The sequence below is a fragment of the Micropterus dolomieu genome, linkage group LG07 (assembly GCF_021292245.1).
Source record: "Micropterus dolomieu isolate WLL.071019.BEF.003 ecotype Adirondacks linkage group LG07, ASM2129224v1, whole genome shotgun sequence".
Classification (NCBI taxonomy): Eukaryota; Metazoa; Chordata; class Actinopteri; order Centrarchiformes; family Centrarchidae; genus Micropterus; species Micropterus dolomieu.
The window spans coordinates 28,228,191-28,250,703 of NC_060156.1; the positions used below are offsets into that span (position 1 = coordinate 28,228,191).

General features: G+C 39.3%; 1 protein-coding gene across 7 annotated transcripts in view; it reads right to left on the reverse strand.

The window, feature by feature from the left end:
* The window catches only part of LOC123973833 (nck-associated protein 5-like), a 73,035-nt gene that overhangs the window by 12,793 nt on the left and 37,729 nt on the right, over positions 1–22,513 (reverse strand). For 5 of the 7 annotated variants that reach the window (XM_046054163.1, XM_046054164.1, XM_046054168.1 and 2 more), the window contains 4 exons: positions 5,908–6,090; positions 2,851–5,744; positions 1,079–1,193; positions 115–184 (listed from right to left, as the gene is read on the reverse strand). In XM_046054163.1, coding sequence (XP_045910119.1) covers positions 115–184; positions 1,079–1,193; positions 2,851–5,744; positions 5,908–6,090 — 3,262 coding nt within the window. Of the gene's footprint in view, positions 1–114; positions 185–240; positions 535–1,078; positions 1,194–2,412; positions 2,611–2,850; positions 5,745–5,907; positions 6,091–22,513 lie in introns of those variants that run through there. The other 2 variants (XM_046054169.1, XR_006825707.1) reach the window with 2 other exon arrangements.

The window sequence follows — 22,513 nt, forward strand, 5'->3', positions numbered from 1 at the left end:
TTGCTAAATTTTGTTTTTCAGGTCCCAAGATGTTCAAGGGGGATCCTTTACTATTTGCAGCGACTGTAAGGAATTATGGACAGTCCTACATAACATAGAATAGAAAAATCTGACCTATTACAGCATCCTGGTTGGGGGTCTTCACTGTGGATCCGTTTTCACCATCGGCTCTCAGGTTAATCATCTGCATCGTTGTGTTTTAGTAGAATGACAAAAAGACGTTACCTACATGGTCTTTCATACATGTACAGTGACATTGTTTGGTTCTTGCTTTATTCTGCCTCAATATACTGTAGGTAGTAATCTCTGTATGGCCTGAGCTGACAATGAACACCTCACCTTGACATTGTTAGAGTCATAATGTGACTAATGAAGTGCACCATATTTTGCTTGTGTGCCTTTGCCTCTGCATTCATTTCCATCTCATAGTTTCTCTGTTGATATCATGCTACCATTATTCTCAACATGCTCTTGAGAGTTTGGGAGGTAGGATGAGGGATGTCAGGTTTTCTTCAAGCAGTCATCCAAGGAGACCTTATACACAGTTTTACAGGTTTTAAACTTTAAATAATAATCATATATTAGTAGGCTGTCTGACTGATACATGATGTGATGACACTTGCTGAATTATTGATACATTCTTTAGATGAACAAATGGGCTTCAATGGTAAAACTATGGACACAGTGATAAAATAGGTTTGGTAATAAAGGCTCAAATGATGAAACTGTGGGTAAGAGTTTTTGAGGGACAGTTGGTGGAATTAGCCTGAAGTGTGTCTCACTTGTTAAGACATGTCATGTAACTCCTGTTTTCATTTGATCCCACTGTATTTTGTTTTAGATTTATTTACAGTACACCTTTAATAAATTTCCTACTTTTTCTTCAGTCTTTTGCTGTTTTTGTTTTTAATTTTGTATTTTGTCTTTCTGGTAATGTCATATTACTGTAACAAACATACTGTGCAAAAAAACAGGGTTGGAATACACCCCTGTAAGGACTTTTTTGTGATTAGAACTTAAACTGGCTGCATACCAATAAAATAAAACTGTTTTTGTATTAGGTAATGATTTAATTTACCTTTGGGTCTCCAATGATGTCAGTATGTCCTTGTATTTCATTTAGGGACATTCCTGGGCAGGGCATTGAGATGCAAGCCCGCACTGCATCATGAGACTCTCTTCTCCCCACAGAGCTGAAAGAAAATAGTTTGTCAACAAACCACCGCATACTGAGATGGTCTGATATTGACACAACATGCCTAGGGTTGATTCGGCTGATAAATTACCCTGTATCTCTTGAAACCTGGCTGTGATGCTTTGTGTGAAATATGTCTCAACTGGTCTCAGGGCAAAGGACACTGACAGATGTGTCTCAGACCACTTAATAAAAATTACCAAAGTCATCTGAGGCAGTAAATTACTTAAAGGGAGAGTAAGTGATTCTGCAGAAGGATTGTTGTTATTTGAACTCAATATAGCCTGGTTATCATCAAAAGGCGTATGAATAACATACCAATTTCTAAAGTCATTTGGCGTGGTATTCCAATGCATTTTTTTCATTGTCATTTTACTTAGTTTAGACTGCATTGACTTTTACTGTGCAGAAATGGCATGCCATTTTATGCCTACTGTCACTGGTAAAATCAGCATGTGTGAGATATTTATAGCCATGAAAGTCCGATACTAAGGTGTTGGCGGGGTGGTTGGGAGACCGGCGGTCGGTTCCCGAGTGAAACAATAATTACACAAAATTAGTGTTTGTTTTTTATTTACGTTACGCAAGTTACCATTCTACATCGTTGCTAACGGTAGCTACGTTAGCTACATAACATTACGTTACCATTCTGCATTGTTGGTAATGTTATCTACATAGCGTTAGCGTTAGCTACTACGTTACGTTGTGTTGCGTTACATTACGTAAGTTTCCATTTTAAATTGTTGCTAACGTTAGCTATGTTAGGAATATAGCGTTAGCTATGTTAAAGTTTAAGTAGCTAGCTAGCTAACAATGCTAACATTGACATCCCCCCCGATGTAGTTTACTGCTAACCTTAACCATCATTAATTAAATATGCATGTCGACCGGTTAACCCTACAGCGGCGCAGATAGGGTTACACAACTTTGTGTTGCTAATGACTGAACAGTGTGAAATGACACGCCGTTTCTGCACAATTGAAGTCAATGCAGTCAAAATGACACGCAAAAATCTTAAAATCCGTTGACATGGCATGCGGAAATGTCCTTAAAAGTGCCATGCTATTTATACGCCATTCCATTATATCACGTTGAATGAATACACCCCTCAGAGGCTCCTCCCCCCCAAATTTCAAACTCTTAGGTTTCTCCAGCATTAAAATGCCTTCGCAATTGCCTGGTCATATAACTTTCTTCTCTGTTTACACATTTCAGACCTTTTCCTCTTTGAATGTTTCTCAGCCATCTTTTCTTGTTCACAGTGTCTGGAGACTGGCATGTTCAAAAAAGCTGCTGTTTAGACCTCTCATTCTCACTGCCCCCCTCCCTCCATCACTCCTGTGCTGTTTGGCTGGAACAGTGTTGTGTGTCAGGGTCCACACCACTTTCTTTGTTTTCCATTTACAGAGGCAGGACTGTGTAGGAAAAGGGTTTTTTTTTTCAGAGCACACGAAAAAACGGAGAGCTAGCAAACTGTGAGAAAATATTTGCTGAATCTAACAAAAAGTGTACTGGATTACAATCACTTACTATCCCTTTAATTGGCAATAAGCTATTGGGAAACTTCTAGAACAAGCACTGAAGATTAAATCTTGAGATGAAATTTCATTATAAGTGACAATCTCAAAACAACAGGTAGTGAAAAGATTTCTTACCAGTCTTTTCCATCGCTTTTTCTCCTGTCTCTTTTTTTGTCAGACTTTGTCTGCTTTCCTCCCAGAAGTGATGTAATCTTTTGCTCCCTCTTGTCCTCTTTCACTTTCGGTGGGTCAGTCTTTTTGCTGCTTGGAGCAGGAAGCTTACTCTTACGAAATCCAAACCAATTTGCCAAGGTTGAACCAGATTTTTGCTTCACTTCAATGCTTCTCTCCTGTTCCTGAGACTTGTGCAAGTTCTCCTCTATGCCGAGCATCACTTTCTCTTCAATTGTGGTTATAGTACTTTGTCTCTCTGGTTCTTCAGAAACTGGCTCACCAAAGGCGCTTGAAAACTGTTGCTCAATCTGAAGGCGCCTAGCCTGCTCTCGTTGGTGTTTAAGACTTTGAAGCCTTTCACTGGAGGACCCCAAATGTGAGGGAACTGTCAGGCCCTCCTCTATCAAGAAGTTGTTCAAAAGGGATCGATTCATTGGGCAATGGTAGCTACTGGAGCAACTCATACTTCCTGGAAGGACATCACTAAGAGAGTTTAAGGAGCTCCCTGAGTGTGTTTTGATCTGGGTACGGATCTTTCCAGATCTGTTGAAGCTTGGTCTGTCCATGTAGCGTGCACCAAAGCTCTGACTACGAGCCTTGGCCCCATTCATGCCCATTACTGGCTTAAGAGGAGGTCTGGTTGACACAGACACAGACCGTTTAAACAGCCAACCTTCCTCATCAAATCCCCAATCTAACATCACACCACTGTCTGATGCAGGTTGAACCGACGGCTCAGAATCCAGCGAGTTACAGCGGGTCTCAATCTTTCTGTGCGCTTTATCATGAGCACCACATTCATGTATCATCTGAGGATCACACATGAAAGTCTGAAAGGTCTGGATACTTTTTGTAGTAGAGTTTGTATCCTCTTTGTTCTGTCTTCCAAAAACTAGGAATGTACTGGTATCCTGTCCAGAGATGGCCTCATGAGATTTAGCGTTTACAGGAATAGGCATTTTTACAGCTCTTGAGGTGGAACTCTGAAGATTGTTGGCAATCCCATGGTAGTAAACATTAGAATATGCCTGAGGCAAGGCTTCTGAAAGCTTTGGCTCACTAATGCTCTGTTGGGATCTTTGTAAGATGCTCTGACTTGGCAATATAGCGGGAGCACCATTTTCATCATGGCATGTGGTAGTTCTGTCCATAGATAACTGGGCTGACTCTAAAACTTGTGAATCTTGAACTGGGAGAGGTGGTATCTTGGTATGGTAGCCCTTGGCAGGGATATCTTTCAGTGGCTTACCTTCAGCACCCATTTGCTGATTGTCTTTTGCTGTGGTAGATTGAGGCAGTAAAATAGAAGAAAGCTGATTTGATTGTGGCTTGGTGGTGCTTGATGTTGTCTTCCCAGCAGTAGAGCTTTGAGCCTGACCTGCAGATTTATGTGCTTTGGGTAAGCTGTCACAACTGGATCTATGGAAAAGAGAAGCTGTTCGACTTGGGGGTGGTGGTGGGGATGAGGACCTAAGCTCAGAAAGGGACACATCACAGTGCTCGTCTTGGCGTCGTTGTTTTCGGGGAGAGCAGGGTAAGTTGTCATAGATGCTCTCTTCCACAGAGTCACTACTTGATTGAAGTCTAGTGATTTGCATGGGTGATTTTGTTGGGCTCTTTGAGGATTCATTGATACTTGGAGGCTTAAATGTCTTTGAATGTTTCACCGGGGAAGCAAGGGGAGAGCACTGTTGCACACTCTTGAGAGACTTGGAACTTTTTGATACTACAATGTCATCATCTTTCTCAACTTTAGATAAGATCTTACTTGAACCATGTGTTTTACTGAGATTTGTCCTTTTGCTAGGAACACTGTGTCCAGGGGTTGACTGTCCTTTGGACCTGTGACCCTTAATAAGCTTTTGGTGGAGAGGAGAATGTGTATGCTTAGGTTGTTCTTGTCCTCCATCCGCACTCTTGCTCCGCAGAATGAAAGCCTTTCTTGCTGAGTCACAAGGCTGAGGTTTCGCTTTCCTCTGTGGCGATTCTGAGATGGTGTAGTCCTGGCTTTCACTGCCAGCTTGACTCGCCTGGTCTCTGCAGTGAGGAACCTCCATTGAGGAGCTGCGTTGTCTGGCTACACTCACACAGCTCAGAACGCTTGTTGCAGACTGATGAATAGAAGAGCTCCCATCGCTTGCCCCTGCTTCAACTTGCTTGATTGCAAGTCTGCCCTGTTGTCTTTTGACCTGATCAAGCCTGGATTTACGGTCAGTAGACCTTTCCTGGTTATTGTTTCTGTCACTTAATTTCATGCCTGAAGGCTTGTGTTTTTCTAGTGAGTCTTTGTTTTTTTCTTCTAAACGTGTAAGGGTATCTGTTGGGCTTACACCAGGTTTTACTGTGGGGCCCTCCAAAAATAAGAAATTGTCTGTGACAGGTGAGGGAAAAAGTCCAGAATTCCCAGCAAGTTTTACTGGGTCTTCTTGAAAATTGTTGTCAATATCCCTTGTGATATCCAGTTTCTCCAAGCAAATAATCTCTTTTGTTTGTTTGTCACTGGATTCCCTACTTTGTAATTTAGGTGAATCATCATCTGCATCATCAGAGTCTAGTGCAGCGATCCCTGCTGCAGCCTGCAAAGGTTTACTTGTTGGGGCTACTTGCTTAGCTGTACTCCTTTGTAGGCCACACTTGACCCCAAGTGAGTAAATGCCTTCATTGGAGGTCATACAATCTTTACAGTGTGGTACAGATGCAAGTGAGGATGCCTCTTTGGAGCTACACATTTGGAGACGCTTCAGACCTTTCAGAATGTGGCCTTCCTTCCATCCCAGATCTGTCGGCTCGATGGGTGCCGAATGATTACTGGTTACTGAACCTGTACTCATCCTTTTGTCCCGGCTTGTGGCACACTGTGTATTACAAGAGATATTTAAAATTATTAGCATGGCATTTATAGATTGATCACTCGTTTTAACCTAAAACCGCACTGTTAATGCTAATAAGTACTTTAGAATGGCAAATTCCTTATACTTTAAATTGAAGAAAGATGAATGAAAGATGAGTGAAACCCACCTGCTTGGAGAATCCACGTCCCTCTGCCCAAGTGTGGGAGCCACTGGAGTACTCACTACAAGCACTGGATAGTGACAGTTCACTGCTACTGCTGCCACTACCACTACTTCGTGGGCATGTTAGACTCAGCAGGCTTGGCCACCTTCCTGCAGGAATACCTGCTTTTCCATTCCTTTGGACCTCCTGGAAAATAATTAATTATATAATCAGTCAAAAGAAATTAAGCAAACACAATAAAGAAATGGATGCAGTAGCACTGCAAACAAACAAAAACAGGTTATACAATAACACATTCCAGTAAATGACAAATGTCATTATTGCAGCATTGGCAATAAGAGACATATTTATAGGATATACAATTTAATTTATCAGTACTGACAAATATTGTAATTATGGCTCACATTCGTTTGTTCATCCACCTTATCCCTGACATTACATTCAATAGATTCTCTTTGAAGGCTGAACGATATATACAACCTATGAGAATGCCCCATGGCTCTCCGTTTGTCTCTGTCACGGATCGATATGCTGAAACATAGCTGTCTCTTTCCAACCAAAGGCTAATTGAGGAATGGAATAGCATTTTCTACTCTACTAGTTAGATAGCTCCTGTTGTAAAATGTGTTTTTATGTTTCGCTGGTCTTGCATGTGTACTGTGCCATGATTACTTTTTGGGACCTAGTCAATGAGACATTTAAAAGTGATGCCTCTGTTCTCACATGAAGGCAGACTATTAACTGACCATGGATCCTCGTGGCGTATCAGCTGTTCATTCATATTTCAAAGACAACTGCACAATGACTCACGACTGTTAGATAATGATGCTCTTGTGTTGGTCAGAGTCTACAAAATTAACCAAAATCAACACTCACATAGTCCCTCTAACTCAAATGATTCTTAATAACATATTTCACTGGCTGGAGTCTTTCTGCCAATGCCAAAGCAACCATGTGTCCACACTATGTCTGTTTGTCAGAAATGACAGAGAAAAGATAGGTGCATTGTAAGCCTCTTGGTTGTATTGTTTAGTAAAATAGCAGGCAGAAGCACAACTCATAGAACCTTTTCTATTTTCTCCATAAATGTCTTCAGCTGATGAAAACTGCTTACATTAAAGGTTAAGAGAGGAGATGACAAAGGTCAGTTTACTGCATATTTTATCACTTACATTTTATTTTGGAGTAGACTCCTCTATGTCTGATGCAGCAGTTTCTTATAGTGACCAAGCTGCCATCTGTCCATCAAATGCTTATTGATTGATACTAGTGTTTTTTTCAGTGGTTTACGTGTATCTATTGTAAATGAAATAAAAAGGTGGGACTTCATTCTCAGGAGGTAATCTGACAACACTGAATCAGACTGTAATGTGGATGAGTCATTAATATTGCCAAACCAACTGAAAATCTTTACCTACGAGAAAAATAGCCACTTTTAGCTCTTTGTTTTGGTTTCCCAGCTAACATAGACTGTATTAGAGTGTCATAGCTCTCATCTAGCTGAGGTAAGCAGGTAGTTAGATTTATTTTTATCACAATATAAGAGGTTATAGAGTGAAATAGAGTTTGTAACTCCCTTCTGCGACATAGCAGACAATATTAATATAGAAGAATTATAAAACTGGTAAACAGAAATAAACTATATTCAATGGACCAGTGCTGAGGATGAATTTGAGCTTAAAAGTCTGATAGTTTGGGGGACAAAGCTGATTTGAGTATGCATTATCAGCCTAGCACAAAATAGTGAAGAGACAAAATAGTATAGTAGTAATAGTAATAGTGGCAGGCGGAGAAAGGCCAGCAACAGATTTGCAGTGTAGACAACCAGTTTATACAAAATGCATTTCTTACTATAAAGATCAAATATAAACCATTTACATTTCACTTAGGCCCAAACAAAAGACCTAGAAAATGTGTCTGTTCTCTTTAAGTATGAACAGTTAGTGCCCACAAAGTCTTACAAAATGAGAATGTCATCTTTGATTGTGATTATTACACAAGTTAATGGATGGGCCATTTTAAACCTTGGTAATAAGGTCACAGCATGTTCGGAAAAGTGTGCTTACAATAGAATTCCCTATTAGAAAAGAACATGTCTTCATAGGTCAACGTATCTGTGAAGGATGTGGGTCCTGTGAAGAAAGCCAAGTCTGTAACTAGGAAATGCTGGCAGTATTCACTAGCATGCAGCAGATGCTGTTTGTTTCCAATCTCAGGGACCCAAAGGTGGTAAGTTTTGTGACCCCATTTAAAACAGCATTGATCATTTGCAAGGCTGCCATGGCCAGCTTCCTCTCAAAGTCATTAGTGTCATCTGTTAGCAATAATTAATGTGAATAGGAAATAATTGCATGAGGGAGCTGGGGACTAAAGTGATTTGGTCTATTCATTGATATTCACCTATTATTTGATTATCCGTGCTAGCCTTTATTTCACGAGCACTGTGGGAGAAGGCTACATTTGACCATGCTCGTACGGATTAATCTTGGAACTAATTACGGTCAACATGTCGAAGGGTATCAGAGATTTGACACAAATGATACAGTTTAACAAAACCCTTAATCAGAGTGGCGCAGTGCTTAAAGTCAAGGGCAAATTTGAGGGCTGTAGAGATGTTTTCCCCTTCATATACTTTAACGTTTTTCCACTTTGTGAAATGACTTTTCTTAATATTTAATTTCTGTTCCATAAAATTCAGACACGACTATTTTATAGGGTGAAAAAAGATTATGTCTCTTTGATTACAACAGCACCAAAGTCAAAACCCTCTAAATACTTGGCATGTAAACAATGTGTTAATGGTCTATTAAAAAATCCTGGATAAACACTATCTGAGGGTTGGCAGAAATCATCAGTTCTCTGGATATATATACATAAATCCATTAAATAAAAGCTCAGTGCCAGGCCATTTCTACTTAAAGGTAGATCTATGTCGAGGCTAAAGGGAAAAGTAAATAAATAAATGTATGACATATCTACAAATGAAAGCGTAAATAATACTTGGTTTTTCGTATCTGTTTTCTATCTGGCTGTGGAAGATGTGGCGCTTGATCAGACTTTGCTGAGCACTTTATACTGAATCCCTTTGTATGAAATGTGCTATGTAAGTAATGTTTTTTCTTCTTCATATAATTATTATTATCATTTTCATGTATTATTGGTAGTAGTGTAATCAAGACTTTTAAAGGGGAATACCAATTTTTTAATAAAAAGCCTGCATTACAACCTGGTGGTTTGTTAAAGATGAGTTAAAGGTGTGGCCGTTTATCCTGCTGAGAGTCTAACAAAAGATGCTATCAAGTTTGTTTTTTTTAGAGCTTCACCCATAATCGGGACTGAATGTCAGGACATCCTTGCCTCCCTTGTATCACTTTTGACCATTATTTTGTCTCTGGCACATCCCCCACCGTTACAGTGCCATGGAAAATTTCTGGAATACTCCTATCAGAATTACAATAAACTTCATAGTAGGGATTATATCCACTAATCATCACTGTGTATATTTCAAGGCTTTAAACACCCCCTCACATGAAGAGACTTGTGTAAATAATTCATTCTATCCCTACAACCATCCAGCCTTCTCGGTCAGAATAATACAGTATCATATCCGCTGGCTGGTCTACAGCTTATGATGGGTTCTTGACAGAGCATATGCTATATCCTGGTACTTTTATCCCACAGCACTGTGACTTCCTACATTTTTATGTTAGATTTAGCAATGGAAATCTAAGCGCTAACCCTGGCAGTTTCAGAGAATTCTCTAGCAACTAAACTATACTGACAGTTCGTTCTATCACAGTTGATGTTGTTGTATGCAGTAAAGGGTATCAGTCCCATCTTACATGAACATCGCAACATGTGATTATAAAAGTCTAGGATAGTACTACAGTATATGTGGAGTACAGTCCTTTTCCCAGCGGTGGACAGTGAATTTATTTCTAATTTTCTTGTTGGAAATAAACACCATGAAAGGACTAGAACCAACAATGCATTTGTCTGTCTCTCAGTGCTGATCTACTCCTCTAACCTGTCTGTTGCTCTCAGCCCCAAACCCACTCATTCTTACTGAAGATGTACATCTTTCAGCATTTGTCACAAATATAAATATACATAATACAAAATACAGTGTGTGTAATGGAAATGGAGCCACATGTCACCCAGTGAAACAGTGCGGCTCGTTGATGCGTGTTAAAAAGTTTTTGGACAACAATAGAGCTCCATGGCACAGAGGAAGAAGATCTATCAGGCTTTGAAACACTCGCACCAGTGTTTACTCTGGGGTTTTAATGGGATTTGTTGACAAGAAAAATTTTTAATGTTGACAACCTTATTGTTTAACTTTTGTATTACTCACATAAGTCTCAATAGTAGTGTGTCTTAGAATTATTCACATTGAACTCATACTCATACTGTTTTCACTCTTCTTTTTTTGTGGTTAGTATTCACTTAAAACCTGGGGGAAAGTGTAAAATCAAGGCTTGTTTGCAATACTGAAGTGGCAATTCACCAAGCCATTTTCACATTCACTACCACTGTACCAGGCTGCTGATCAACAGACCATCCCGACATGAGGACAATGTACTTAAGCTTCCATGGGCTTTTGAGTTTACTTTAAATTTCCCAATCTCATCTAAATTCGCCCAAGCGTCCCCCAAAGCAAGGCTACGCTCACTCAACCGCTCCCCAGGCCAAAGTTTACTCCACTCCAGTCTTTGAAACAGTTAGCATCTTCACTGTTTATTCACTATCACACACATCAACTACCACCTCACCCACCTCCTTCTCTTAAGGCGCCTTGTCATTAAAACTTCTTGCTCATCTACACACTGCTGTCTTTTTTTATATATCACCTTCACCTCATCTGCCCTTTTTCCTTGCTGCTGCTCAGTGTTGTGCCTGCTGGGCTGAGCTCTAATTAGATGCACTGCTGTTCACTGGTGCCAGCATACAGAGAGAGGAGGGAAGCAGGAATGAAATGGTGAAAAACTAGCAGAGTGCACTAGCTAATACTGTAGCTCTGCATGGTGAGGTGCTCTGATGTAGTGGTAAAACACAACTGAACGTGGTACCGTGCAGCTGAGCAGGGTAAGCCAATATAGCTCTTGAATCAAAGGGCTTAAAGTCAAGTTAAACGTTTTGTTTTTAATCAGACCTTAATGCAAGAAAACCTTATGTAGAAGAGGCTGGTGAGGAACACTGTTGTTTGTGTTGTACAATGCATCTGTGTTGTAAATCTTCCTGCTAGGCAAAAGCAAATGGATTTTCAAACACTTCAAAAAGGGTAAATAAATATGACTTTGTTATATGAATGCACATAGCAACTGCTGTTTACAGCACTTCAAAGGGTCAAATAAATTTGACTTTATTATATATTTGCCTTTATCTTTCAGTGCAGCCCTCCCAGGAAGTTTATCCGAGGAAAGACGCACCTGCCACTGTTTAAAAACCTCACAGTCTTGGGTCTCTTGGGTGTCACTCTGCCGCTGAATTCCAATAACATTGTGACAGATGACCCTATCACAGAGCCAGCAGACTTTCAACAGCTAGGACTCTCTGGCACAGAGACATAGGGAGACGATGTTGCTATTGTAAAGAGTCCAACCATTTATTGAAACATCCAGAGAAGTCACAGTCTAATCACAGAAATAAAGTGACACATTGTCAAAGCTCCTCAGTAGCCTACATCATGCAGGTCCCTGTAGTCTATATCTAATGAGAGGCCACTGCAAGTGCTAAGCCCTGTTGCAATTATCTTGCTACATTCGACCAGCTTTCTGTTATTGTGCAGTTTAAAATGATTACAGAGACAGACTTGCTAATCAAATTTCATAATAATTTTTTAAACAATGTGTCCTTGATTCCAAACAGAGGTACACAAAAGCAGGCTTCACATTTCCAGCTGGCAACAGTTGATTTTTTTGTTTGAAATGACCACTGTCACTAGCAGATGTTATCAGCAGAGCTTTAGCTAATTAAGCCAACAATAATGTTAGCTTCATGAGTTGGTTGAAGTAGTTACCAGCAGACTAATTTAAAAACAATGGGAATAAAAAAAAAAATCTAAATAAATGATATGTTGTTAACAGATGAAACGGAAATAGCTCTCGCCTAAATAAGACAAACATATAATAACAGCCCAAAACATTCAAAGCTTCTGACATTTAAGTTCAAATAGCAAACGGAATGTAGAGCCATCATGTCTAAAATAAAAAGGGCAAACTCTAATCAAATCTAAAATTGCTGAATACTTTTTATAACAACGTAAGTCCCAATCCCAAGCGACGGATGATCAAAAATCACAATTAATACAACCAATAACAGTTAAAGGAATGTTATTAACGTTTTTATGTCATGTCTCCCTCAAAAAACAGATTTCAATCTCAAGGGACTTCCTGGTTAAATAAAGGTTAAATAAAAAAAAAAATTAAAATATAACTTTACAAAAAAGGATAAAAGCAGAGGAAGCGACAAATACATAAATGAGTTTTACAAAACAATTCTGTGTAAATTATTTAATTGGATTTTAGAAAAAGAAACACAGCCTCTCACATGTAACACTTCTATTATCACTGCATTAAACGGGGATCAAACAAGAAACAGAAATCATAGCCAAAAGACTATCGCAAATTATCCCATATTTATTCATTTTAGATCAGACTGGTTTACATGGCAGCTTACTGTCAGATAATGTTTGACATAGCAGCATTACAGTATGAGAAACATAATGTGTTTTTTGAACATGTGCACTTATTATAGGACCCCCAAATAAAAGTATGTACCTGAGCAGAATATGGCCTTTGCCACGGCCATCTATATTTGATACATGTGACGCAAATATCTGCATTATGCAAGGACCCCTTGGAAAGTATTATAAAGTAAAATAAAACTATAACAGGAATAATAATTAGAAAAGAAGTACATAAAGTACCACTTTATGTGGATTAAATGATGATGTTCCTAACAAATATCAACAAATTGCTACCATTGTTAATGAAAGAAATGGGAAAATAAAGCTAATCTTCTGACTACAAATTAAATGATAAAACAGAAGTAATGTCAATAGGAGAGCAAACTTAAAAGTAAATACAATAAAATATAACTTTAAATGGGAATGAAGTTGCAGCTATTGTGTTTTGCCACAGTAATATAATAATAAAAATAGGATATGTAGTCGATATTTTCCTGCTGTTAGGTCCTGCTGTATGAGTGCAGAGACAAAAAAGCACATTCTATCTAAAGCAAAGCCGGTGAAGCTGGTGAATACAGAATTCACTGCTGGTGGCTGTCTGAGACTGTGTGCCATATTGTACCTAGCTGTGGCAACCAGGACCTTGTAAACCTCGCTTTTTGTGACTTTTCTCCTTCATCTATACTCTCTATACTACCTTCTTATAACAAATTTTCCTTATTATAAATTCTAAATTTGGAAGCAGCAAAGCTAGCAATAAAAATAGTTATACAAGTGTTGAAAGGTCTAAAGTATGCACTGGATGCCTACACTCATTATATCATGCTAAAACATTAAAGCTAAAACTGCATGACCCAGGAAAAAAGTCAGAAATGATGAATAAATGGAAAGAAGCAAGTAGAAAGGAATTCGCAGAGGACGTGGTGAATGGAAGTGGAAACTGGAGTTTCTGGTGAGTTCAGTCAGTGGCTGAACTATCACACAAACACTCCCACAGAAACTCCATGTATTATTTCGCTAGTTACAGTTTGTGTAGTTGGTGGGTTTGTGCTGTCCTTGTTTATTTGCTCCAAACAGCCAATGTACCAACTGTACTAGCTAGCTGTTGGCTAATGTTTGTACCATTCGTCCATTGGTTGTTAGGTCAAATAACTGTCCAGTTGTCAAATTCCAGGTGAATATTCGCAAGAAAGAGCCACTAACTATATATATAATAGCTCCCACACAGTGAGGAAATACCATACAGTGGATGTGCTGGTCATGATCAGGGCATTAACAGTAAACTCCACCAACTAATGTAACCTAGGTAATAATGATATGCTCCTTGGCTTTGAGAGTAACATTAGTGTTATGTTACTACTGCAGGGAGTAAGCTAGTTTTCTTACCTTTGCAGATAAACACATTGTTCACTTCTTTCTTTACTTTTGCTCTTGTGTTTTGGACACCACCCTTCAAAGTCTTTAAATGCATGGGCCCTGTTGTGCCTAGTTATGGTTGCTAAGCTCTGATTGGGCAATTGTTGCTTGGGGAAGGGGTTTAGTGAATGTTATAATGGCTTTGGAGCAAGAGGTATTGTTTTAAGCGTATTTGATAACCTACTTCAGACTTAATAATGTTAATGCTAACATTATGCATAACATTAGATATGGCAATTTAATCATAATTAACTAGCTGACTGGTCTAATGTACTTTGATTACAGTACTGAATAGTATCCATAAAGAAAAGTGGCTCCCGAAGCAAGGAGGCTGTGAACTTCTATTTGTGCTCACTGGTCTTAAATTTTTTGTACATCCCCTCAATGAAAGAATAGACAGAGAAGTAAAGGACAGGACATAACTATCTCTCTTTTTATCTTTTGTCATGTAATGCAATGCACGGCGTAACCTCGCTTTGAGTCAGTCAACGTGACTGCGAACAGGTGTCCAGTCACAGTCATTAAGGAACCTAACAAGCATAACTCGCTGTGAAAAACAAATTTTCCATTTCAATAATTCATATATAATTACTTCTGTGTATTCTGGCAAATTGATACACCGCCAGAGTGTTGTCTTCAATCTCAAAACCCTCCACCACTGATCACTGATGAAATGACCTGCATTTCATTTTTTGTCGAGTACTCTCTGCAGCTGTAACAGAGTCTACAGCCTAATGGATTTTGGCCTCTTTGCTCCCAAGTACAAACACCATGATCTCTTGATGCAGTAATCGCGCTACTTATCTGATCTCAGTGGCCAGGCTCATCACTAAGACAAGTGAGCAGCCCAGAGTTTTTGGAGAAAAGGGGCTCGTGTCGAACAATGACCTTAAGTCATTCCATCGTCTGACACATTGAAAGTGATCCACATAAAATATGTTTAAGGTAAGACACCAAAACATGTCTGAAAGCTAGTACAAATAATTTCAATATGTTGAGTTCTATTTTAGTGTTGAAATAAAGAAGTTTTATATATATATAGTATATATCAATGTTTTGGGTATAGCTTCCCATCCTGAGCATGGCATGAATTCAAAATGGCTGTGGCAGGTTCAGCACGGATCATCCGCAATATTATTCCTACTGAACAAACTTAAAAAGGAACTGAAAGCAGTTTCTCACAAAAGAACATTAAACCTATGATAGGAATTTAAAATGTCTGTTGCTGTCATTTGGGGATAGTATTAAAAAGACTGCAGACGCAGACACACTGACACTGGGACACTGAATAAATAGGCTGAAAGCAACACACAAAAGTCATATAAAAAAATCCACATATAGTTGCTTTAAAGCTGCACTAATCAATATTTACAAATTAATTATGGGTCAAATCACTTGCAATGTTTAATGAGTCTGATGTGGAGAATTATCATCCGATTCTGCAGTTCCCCTCAGCCCTATTAAATATTTTGGCAAAGTTAGCAATTAGCTGGTGAACACCGTCGAACATTTAGCTGCTAATGAGCCAGATATTTCCAGCAAGAGTAGGTGGAGACCCAAACAGAGCTTGAAGGTAAGAGCATTTTGCAAAAGAAACACAAGACCAAGTGAATGCTAATATCTGCTGGATAAGAAAACTGGTGTTTGTTTGGCTACACTCTCACCATTAGCAACTTTATAATAAGGTAAAAGTTTTATTTACAGCAGCCAAATAAATCAATTAATACTGATTTAATTCATTAATTCAACATGTTTTACCGGTGTTGACCAATTTGAACAAATCATCATGTGACCTACAAATTCTCCAACCTCTCTAAAAACTTCCAGCCTTCAGTGTATTCATCATTTAGTCATCATAACCACAAACAATATGTTGTTTAGCTGCACAGCAGGTGGTCAGAGAAGGAAATCACAGCTGTACCTTTCCTCAGGAAGACATCAATTAATGTACCACAAACAAAATCAATGCTTTAAATGCAAGTCTTGTTCTCAAAACTTTTGTTTGTGACTCTACTGGAGACAAATTAAACAACTGTAGTTAATATTCAAGCTTTAGGCATGAGATAATTATCTCATGCTACTAATCTAGCCTCCTGGATAACTGGGACTGCTGCATTAGTGAATCAAAGGCAGCATTTGGCACATAAAAGGTTGTTTTTTCCCCTCATGCTGTCAGCGATGTTTTGTTATTAGCATTTTTTTCTTCAGTACAAATACATCTTGCCTGGTAAAACATTGAAATCATATAGTAAGTCTTGGAATTCATCATCCACAGTAAAGTAAAGCAGATGACAATCCAGTCTATTTTCTAGCTTGAGAGTGATGATAACTATTTTACTTATTGTTTAATCACAGGTGTGCCTTAGGATGGCCACAATAAAAGACCACTCGAAAATGTGCAGTTCCATCACACAGCACAATGCCACAGATGTCGCAAGTTTTGAGGGAGCGTGCAATTGGCATGCTGACTGCAGGAATATCAACCAGAGCTGTTGCCCGTGAATTGAATGTTCATTTCTCTACCGTAAGCTGTCTGCAAAGGCGTTTCAGAGAATTTGGCAGTACATCCAACCAGCCTCACAACCGCAGACCACGTGTAACCACACCAGCCCAGGACCTCCACATCCATCATCTTCACCTCCGAGATCTTCTGAGACCAGCCACCCGGACAGCTGCTGCAACAATGGGTTTGCATAACCAAAGAATTTCTGCACAAACTTTCAGGAACCGTCTCAGGGAAGCTCATCTGCATGCTCGTCGTCCTCATCGGGGTCTCGACCTGACTGCAACTTCGCACAGCCATTGAGGAGGAGTGGACCAACATTCCACAGGCCACAATCAACAAACTGATTAACTCTGTGCGAAGACCCCCCCAATACAGTGAAACTGTACATTTTCGAGTGGCCTTTTATTGTGGCCAGCCTAAGGCACACCCTGTGCAATACCCATGCTGTCTGATCAGCATCTTGATATGCCACACCTGTGAGGTGGATGGATTATCTCAGCAAAGGAGAAGTGCTAACTGACACAGATTTGTGAACAATATTTGAGAAATAGGCCTTTTGTGTACATAGTTCAGCTCATGATGAATGGGGGCAAAAACAAAAGTGTTGTGTTTATAATTTTGTTCAGTGCAGTTTATGCAACCTTAACAAATCTTTGTTATGTCAGAATTGACTCAAATTATTTAAAAATGACCATTACCAAAAACACCTGGAGCTCTATCAACATGACCACACATCAACTCATAAAAACTTTAACTCTATACCACCACTGGATATTCTGTCACCAGAGATATATACATAACTATGCAAGAAACAACCAGACAAACAATAGAAAAATGTTAAATCAACAGTAAATGAACACTAAGCCCTTGTTTTAATCAGGCTCAAAGGAAAAATGTCATGTACAATACTTCTTCCTAGCTGAAGCAGAGCATTTCTGCAGTGATACATACAGTTCACCTACAAAGACAGCATTCCTTTTTTAGCAAAGTCTGCAAGTTTGACCTTTACAGAAAAGGTTAAACATGAAGGACAGCATTTCCTGCTCTGCTAGGCTCGCAGCATGCTTAATGACTTCGTATGGGAATTCCTAGACTTTCCATGGCGATTTCCATGAAGCTGGAAAAGGGAATTTCTGTAGTGTTCATACAGTTTATTCAAGATTTCTGTTAATTACCAATTCTGTCTGTGATGTCAAACTGGTCCCCTGAATACAGATAGCATGAGTTTGTCAGAGGGGAGGAATCATGCTGAGAACCCTGACAATCCATAGAGACCTTTAGAAGCAGAGCAACTTGAATGTTCTCGCCTGCCTTCTGCATAATGATTATGACTCTTCGCAAGAGACAGAAGGGTCATTTCATTAGGATTTGAGTAGTTTAGAAAAGTTTTGGCTGAAAATACACCAGCACTCTGATCAAGCCCAATTATGGATCTAAGTTTAAGTTGTGGCCAAGATGAAGAAAGAGAGTCAATACAAATCTAAATTTAATATGTGAAAATCATATAATTTATTGGCCAGATACACTACATCTTGCATTTGAGCCATTACTAAAGTATGCCGTAGCTGTCAATCCAACTTCACTTCACAATGAACTGAAGAGTAAAATGTACCCTTGCATACAAGGAGAAAAGAGAAACAGACAAAATTCAACATACACAAGGGTGTTTGGGATTCTCTCTGTATGTGTGTGTGTGTGTGTGTGTGTGTGTGTGTGTGGGCACAATTTCAATGCTGAAATGTGAAGACAAACCTGATGCTTAAGCAGTCCTGTGTGCGATGGTAGCTTTTATATGTTTATATTTTTCATTAAGGAATGGCTTTGTCACTTCCTCTAATTTGGCAAAGTATTTGTTTGGTCAGCATAAGAGTTTGAGACAATGCCTTAATGGAGGTGTCTAACAATAGAATTGGCAACCCTGAATGGATTCTAAACAATATTTAAACACACAGCTGGTCTGTAAGCTGCCAGCTGAAACCTGCCTCTGAAAAGTTGATCCAGTTATATTACCATAAAAATTTCAATGTTGGAATAAAAGTAAAGTAGTAGCAGGATCTTCCTTCCCAGCATTAAACCTTGAACAGAATGTGAAGGTGAAGAGTGTCGACAGAATCCACACAAAGTTATGTGTCTTGATATTGGTTTCTAATCTTATGCTTCACACGTCTTTTTCTACTGCACCATGTCACATAAACCAATTTTACCAGCTTTTTGGTGATATTTTGACTTTTATTTTCAAATTTGCTGCATTTCTACCATTCGAGTGCAAATTTAAAAAGTGCATAAAACCAAAACTAAATCCTTATAAAGGTGGATGGACAGAAATGCACTTATTGAGGCAGTATTTGCCTTCTAGTAATACACAGTATGCATAAAATGTTTCATACTACATAGTATCATAGTACGATATACCAGTCAGATTGAGGAAATATCTTAAAGAGGTGGTATTCTGCTCATTTTCGGGTTCAAAATCTTAATTAGGGGTTGTACCAGAACAGGTTTACATGGTTTAATTTTCAAAAAACACCATATTTTTCTCATACTACATTGCTGCAGCTCCTCTTTTCACCCTGTGTGTTGTACGCTCCGCTCTTGAGCTACAGAGTGATGCATCTTACTTGTAGAAAATCTTTGTTGGGAGTTGCACATGCGCAGTTCCCAGGTAAGGACTACTAGCCAATCAGAAGCAGAGAAGGGCGGGTCGTAAGAAACAAGGTAGTGTGATCCAAATCAAAGCCGCTTCAGACTGCGACCGTAACCTAGCAGATGGTATAAGTTACTCAAGTCCACAACGTCATTGTTCCACATCTTACCATCAGGACTAAACGTTGAACTGTTGCCGGTGTTCTACCGATCTACGCTGCCTTGCCGAAAAATGCCACCATAGCGCAAATCGATAGACTCGACTCTACTTGGCCCTGCTCCGTTTTCCGTTTCAGATAGTACCCAGAGATAGTACGTAGCTTGTTGTCACAGCGACGCCACACACAACTGCCGTGACGTAATGTTCAATGCGACACACACACCAGCGATCCACACAGCTGTCTCTTTTTTTAAGTTAAAACGTTTCAACATTCCTCAGAATGTAAAGACAGATAAGCGGTATGAAAACCTTCCAGCTGTGTTTTCCTCTGCCGTTGTTGCTGCAGCGGTCTGTGTGACGGCGGGAGCAGAGGGCTCGGTGAGCGGGCGGCTGGCCGGCCTCACACGCTCCTCCCGCGGGTCGGCACAGGCTTCCCCTGCAGCCACTTGCGGAGCTCCTTAACTCTGAAAATATTCAAGCATGTTTTTGTTCTGCCATCACTTCTCATAAAACTGTCAATATTCAAAATCTACACAGCTGATTTCTCACCTCAAAACTTCTCAGAAGTGGATTTAGCTTGCTTGGAACCTCGATGGAGGTTAGGTGATTTCTACAATGGAAAACCAAACAAAGGCGATTCGAGCCAAAGGGCCTCCGCTCAGACTAGCTTGGTTTGAGGGCGTGCCTGACCCCCGCAAGCTGCTTGGCAAGCTTTATGACGCGTTTTCATTGTGACGTCACAAGTAAAGGAAGTGAAGGGCTGGACTACAAACGAGCTGTTTTCAAGCGGTTCAGAGCAGAGGTTAATGTGGGAGATGGGAACTCCCTTTAGGCTGGACTTTGGGCTTTTTCACTTTGCAAACCTGTTACATGCACAAAAAAGATATATAACTCAATAAAGGAGAAGGGAAAAAGCCAAAAAGCATAATACCACCTCTTTAAATCCATATTCTGGAGATAGAAAAGTGGTCCTGAACCTCTTTCTCCATAATATCTGACAATCTTCGGTGACATCATGGATATCTTCATGTGGGTCTTCTTTTTGGATTATTGGATTTTTGGTGCATTGATAAGAAAATAAACACTATCTTAATGTGGAATTAGCAAACAGTGAACGTCTACTCTGCAAAACAAGAAACTATGAGACCGGACTGAAGACCCACGACTACATCCCTGCAACCTACCAGAAATAATGAAGGCATGTGGACACTGCACAAGTATTTGCTAGCTATTCAGTAGCACAGCACACACTTGAAGTGTGTCAAGTGTTTGCAATTGGCTTCAGCATTCATGTGCAATCCCGGCTGGTGACAGTGAGAGATCCTCGTTGCAGTTCAGTAACCCAAAATTTCTGTCAATTACAGCTTACACCTTTCTGAAACTGAATGGCTGACAAGCTGGGCTCGGTCATCCATTTCAGGGGTTTTCTTTCAATATTCAGCTCAGAATGCAAAAAGAATCATCTGTCTATCAGAAGTATCATCCATCATCAATTATTCATTGTACAGCTGGCCAGCTGACTTTAAATTCTGTCTGTGTTTCTGTCCATTGCAACACATCTCTGTTGTAGGGATCCGCAGAACAAGTTTATATTTGTTTGTCATAGTTTGCGATATCATATCTGTTTTATAATAAATGCTTGGTAAAGTCTAACCAAAATTAATTCAAATTTTGAGAGATTCTTTCTTGCTAAACCCTCAATATTTTGGAGATAGTGGGTGAAATATATTTGGAAAAAAATTCTTCTATGCCACAACAAATCTATCTACTAGTATTATGAATGGATAGAAAGTACGAGTATTCACACTTTTAATATACTTCAGATCTAAATGGATTTGACCAGTTTAAAATGTGTCCACCCAGCCGGCGCTGTGCAGCGTAAAGGCGGCAATGCCTCATTATTGTTAGTTACTGATCAAAGCAGCCAAATCGAGCCCGTCAGCAAGGTTACGTAAACAAACCTGCGGATCAAAGGACTGCTGGAGGGAAAGGTTAAAAGAAAATGAATCTTTACGGGGTGCTGTCACACTGAATATCACCACAAACACATAACTGCAGCGTGTTAGCTTACCATGCACCCTTGAAAAGAGGAACATGAACATTTTAAAAGATACATGAGCATCAGTGAAGTAGTTACCAATAAATGTGGTCTGACAACGACAGCAAATAAAGTTTTTGCTTTGCTACAAAATTTCATATTTAATTAATTTATTTGATTTGCCTACCTCTGCCTTGGTGATATATCTGGTAACCAATACAACCTTTCAAGGCTTTTGCTGTCATGAAAAATGACCCTTAAAAATCCCTTAAACTGTTATTGCAAGTTTCAGGCTATAGATAATACCAAATATTGTTGTGTTATAATCATTGATAACCTGCTGAAGATATTAAAAATTGACTGTGTAGTGGAGATAACAACTCAAACCTAACCTTAAAGCTCAAGTAACTGTTTTTTTACACACAGGGGGCACAAGAAAAATTATCACCGTACGAAGTTTCCTACGGCTAGTTAGGAAACAATTGCCTATTTAAACATCCAGCAGACACAAAGCAACATTAGCATTCATTTAGAGTTGTGAAGTCTAATATTCACGCTCCTTTCAGCTTTGTTTTGGTGTCCACCAACTCCTCCAGAAAACCAAAACAATGAGCTAAAGCTACAGATGCTAAAAATGCTAAGTAGGGCTGAGAGGAATTAAGATTGGATTTGCCACTACAAGGAACACCTGTCAAAGCATGCACAGTCATTTAATCAATTATATATATATATATATATATATATATATATATATATATAAATATTGTTTCTAAAGCTCTACAGTGCAGTTAGTAATGAAGCTCAACAACGACCAATCAAGTAGCAGGATGAATAACAATAGTAGAAGAAAACCCAGGTTTAAACCAATTATACCTTACGCTCTACGGTTGAGAACATTGCAATTAGAGAAAAATGTGCAGCTCTGTCTCCGATTTCTACTGTCACTTTCCGGCTACAGCTGGATTAGAGGTTTGGCTCACTGTTAGGCTAAATTCTGACATGATTAGCATAAAAGAGTAGTAAGGGATGCTTGCTTGATGACCTACAGCGCACTCAAGCATGCTAGACACTAAGTACTACACTAGTTAAGAATGGAAGAATACAAGGCCCAAATTTATCCATTCTCAATTATAAACAGTCAACAGTAACCCTGACAAT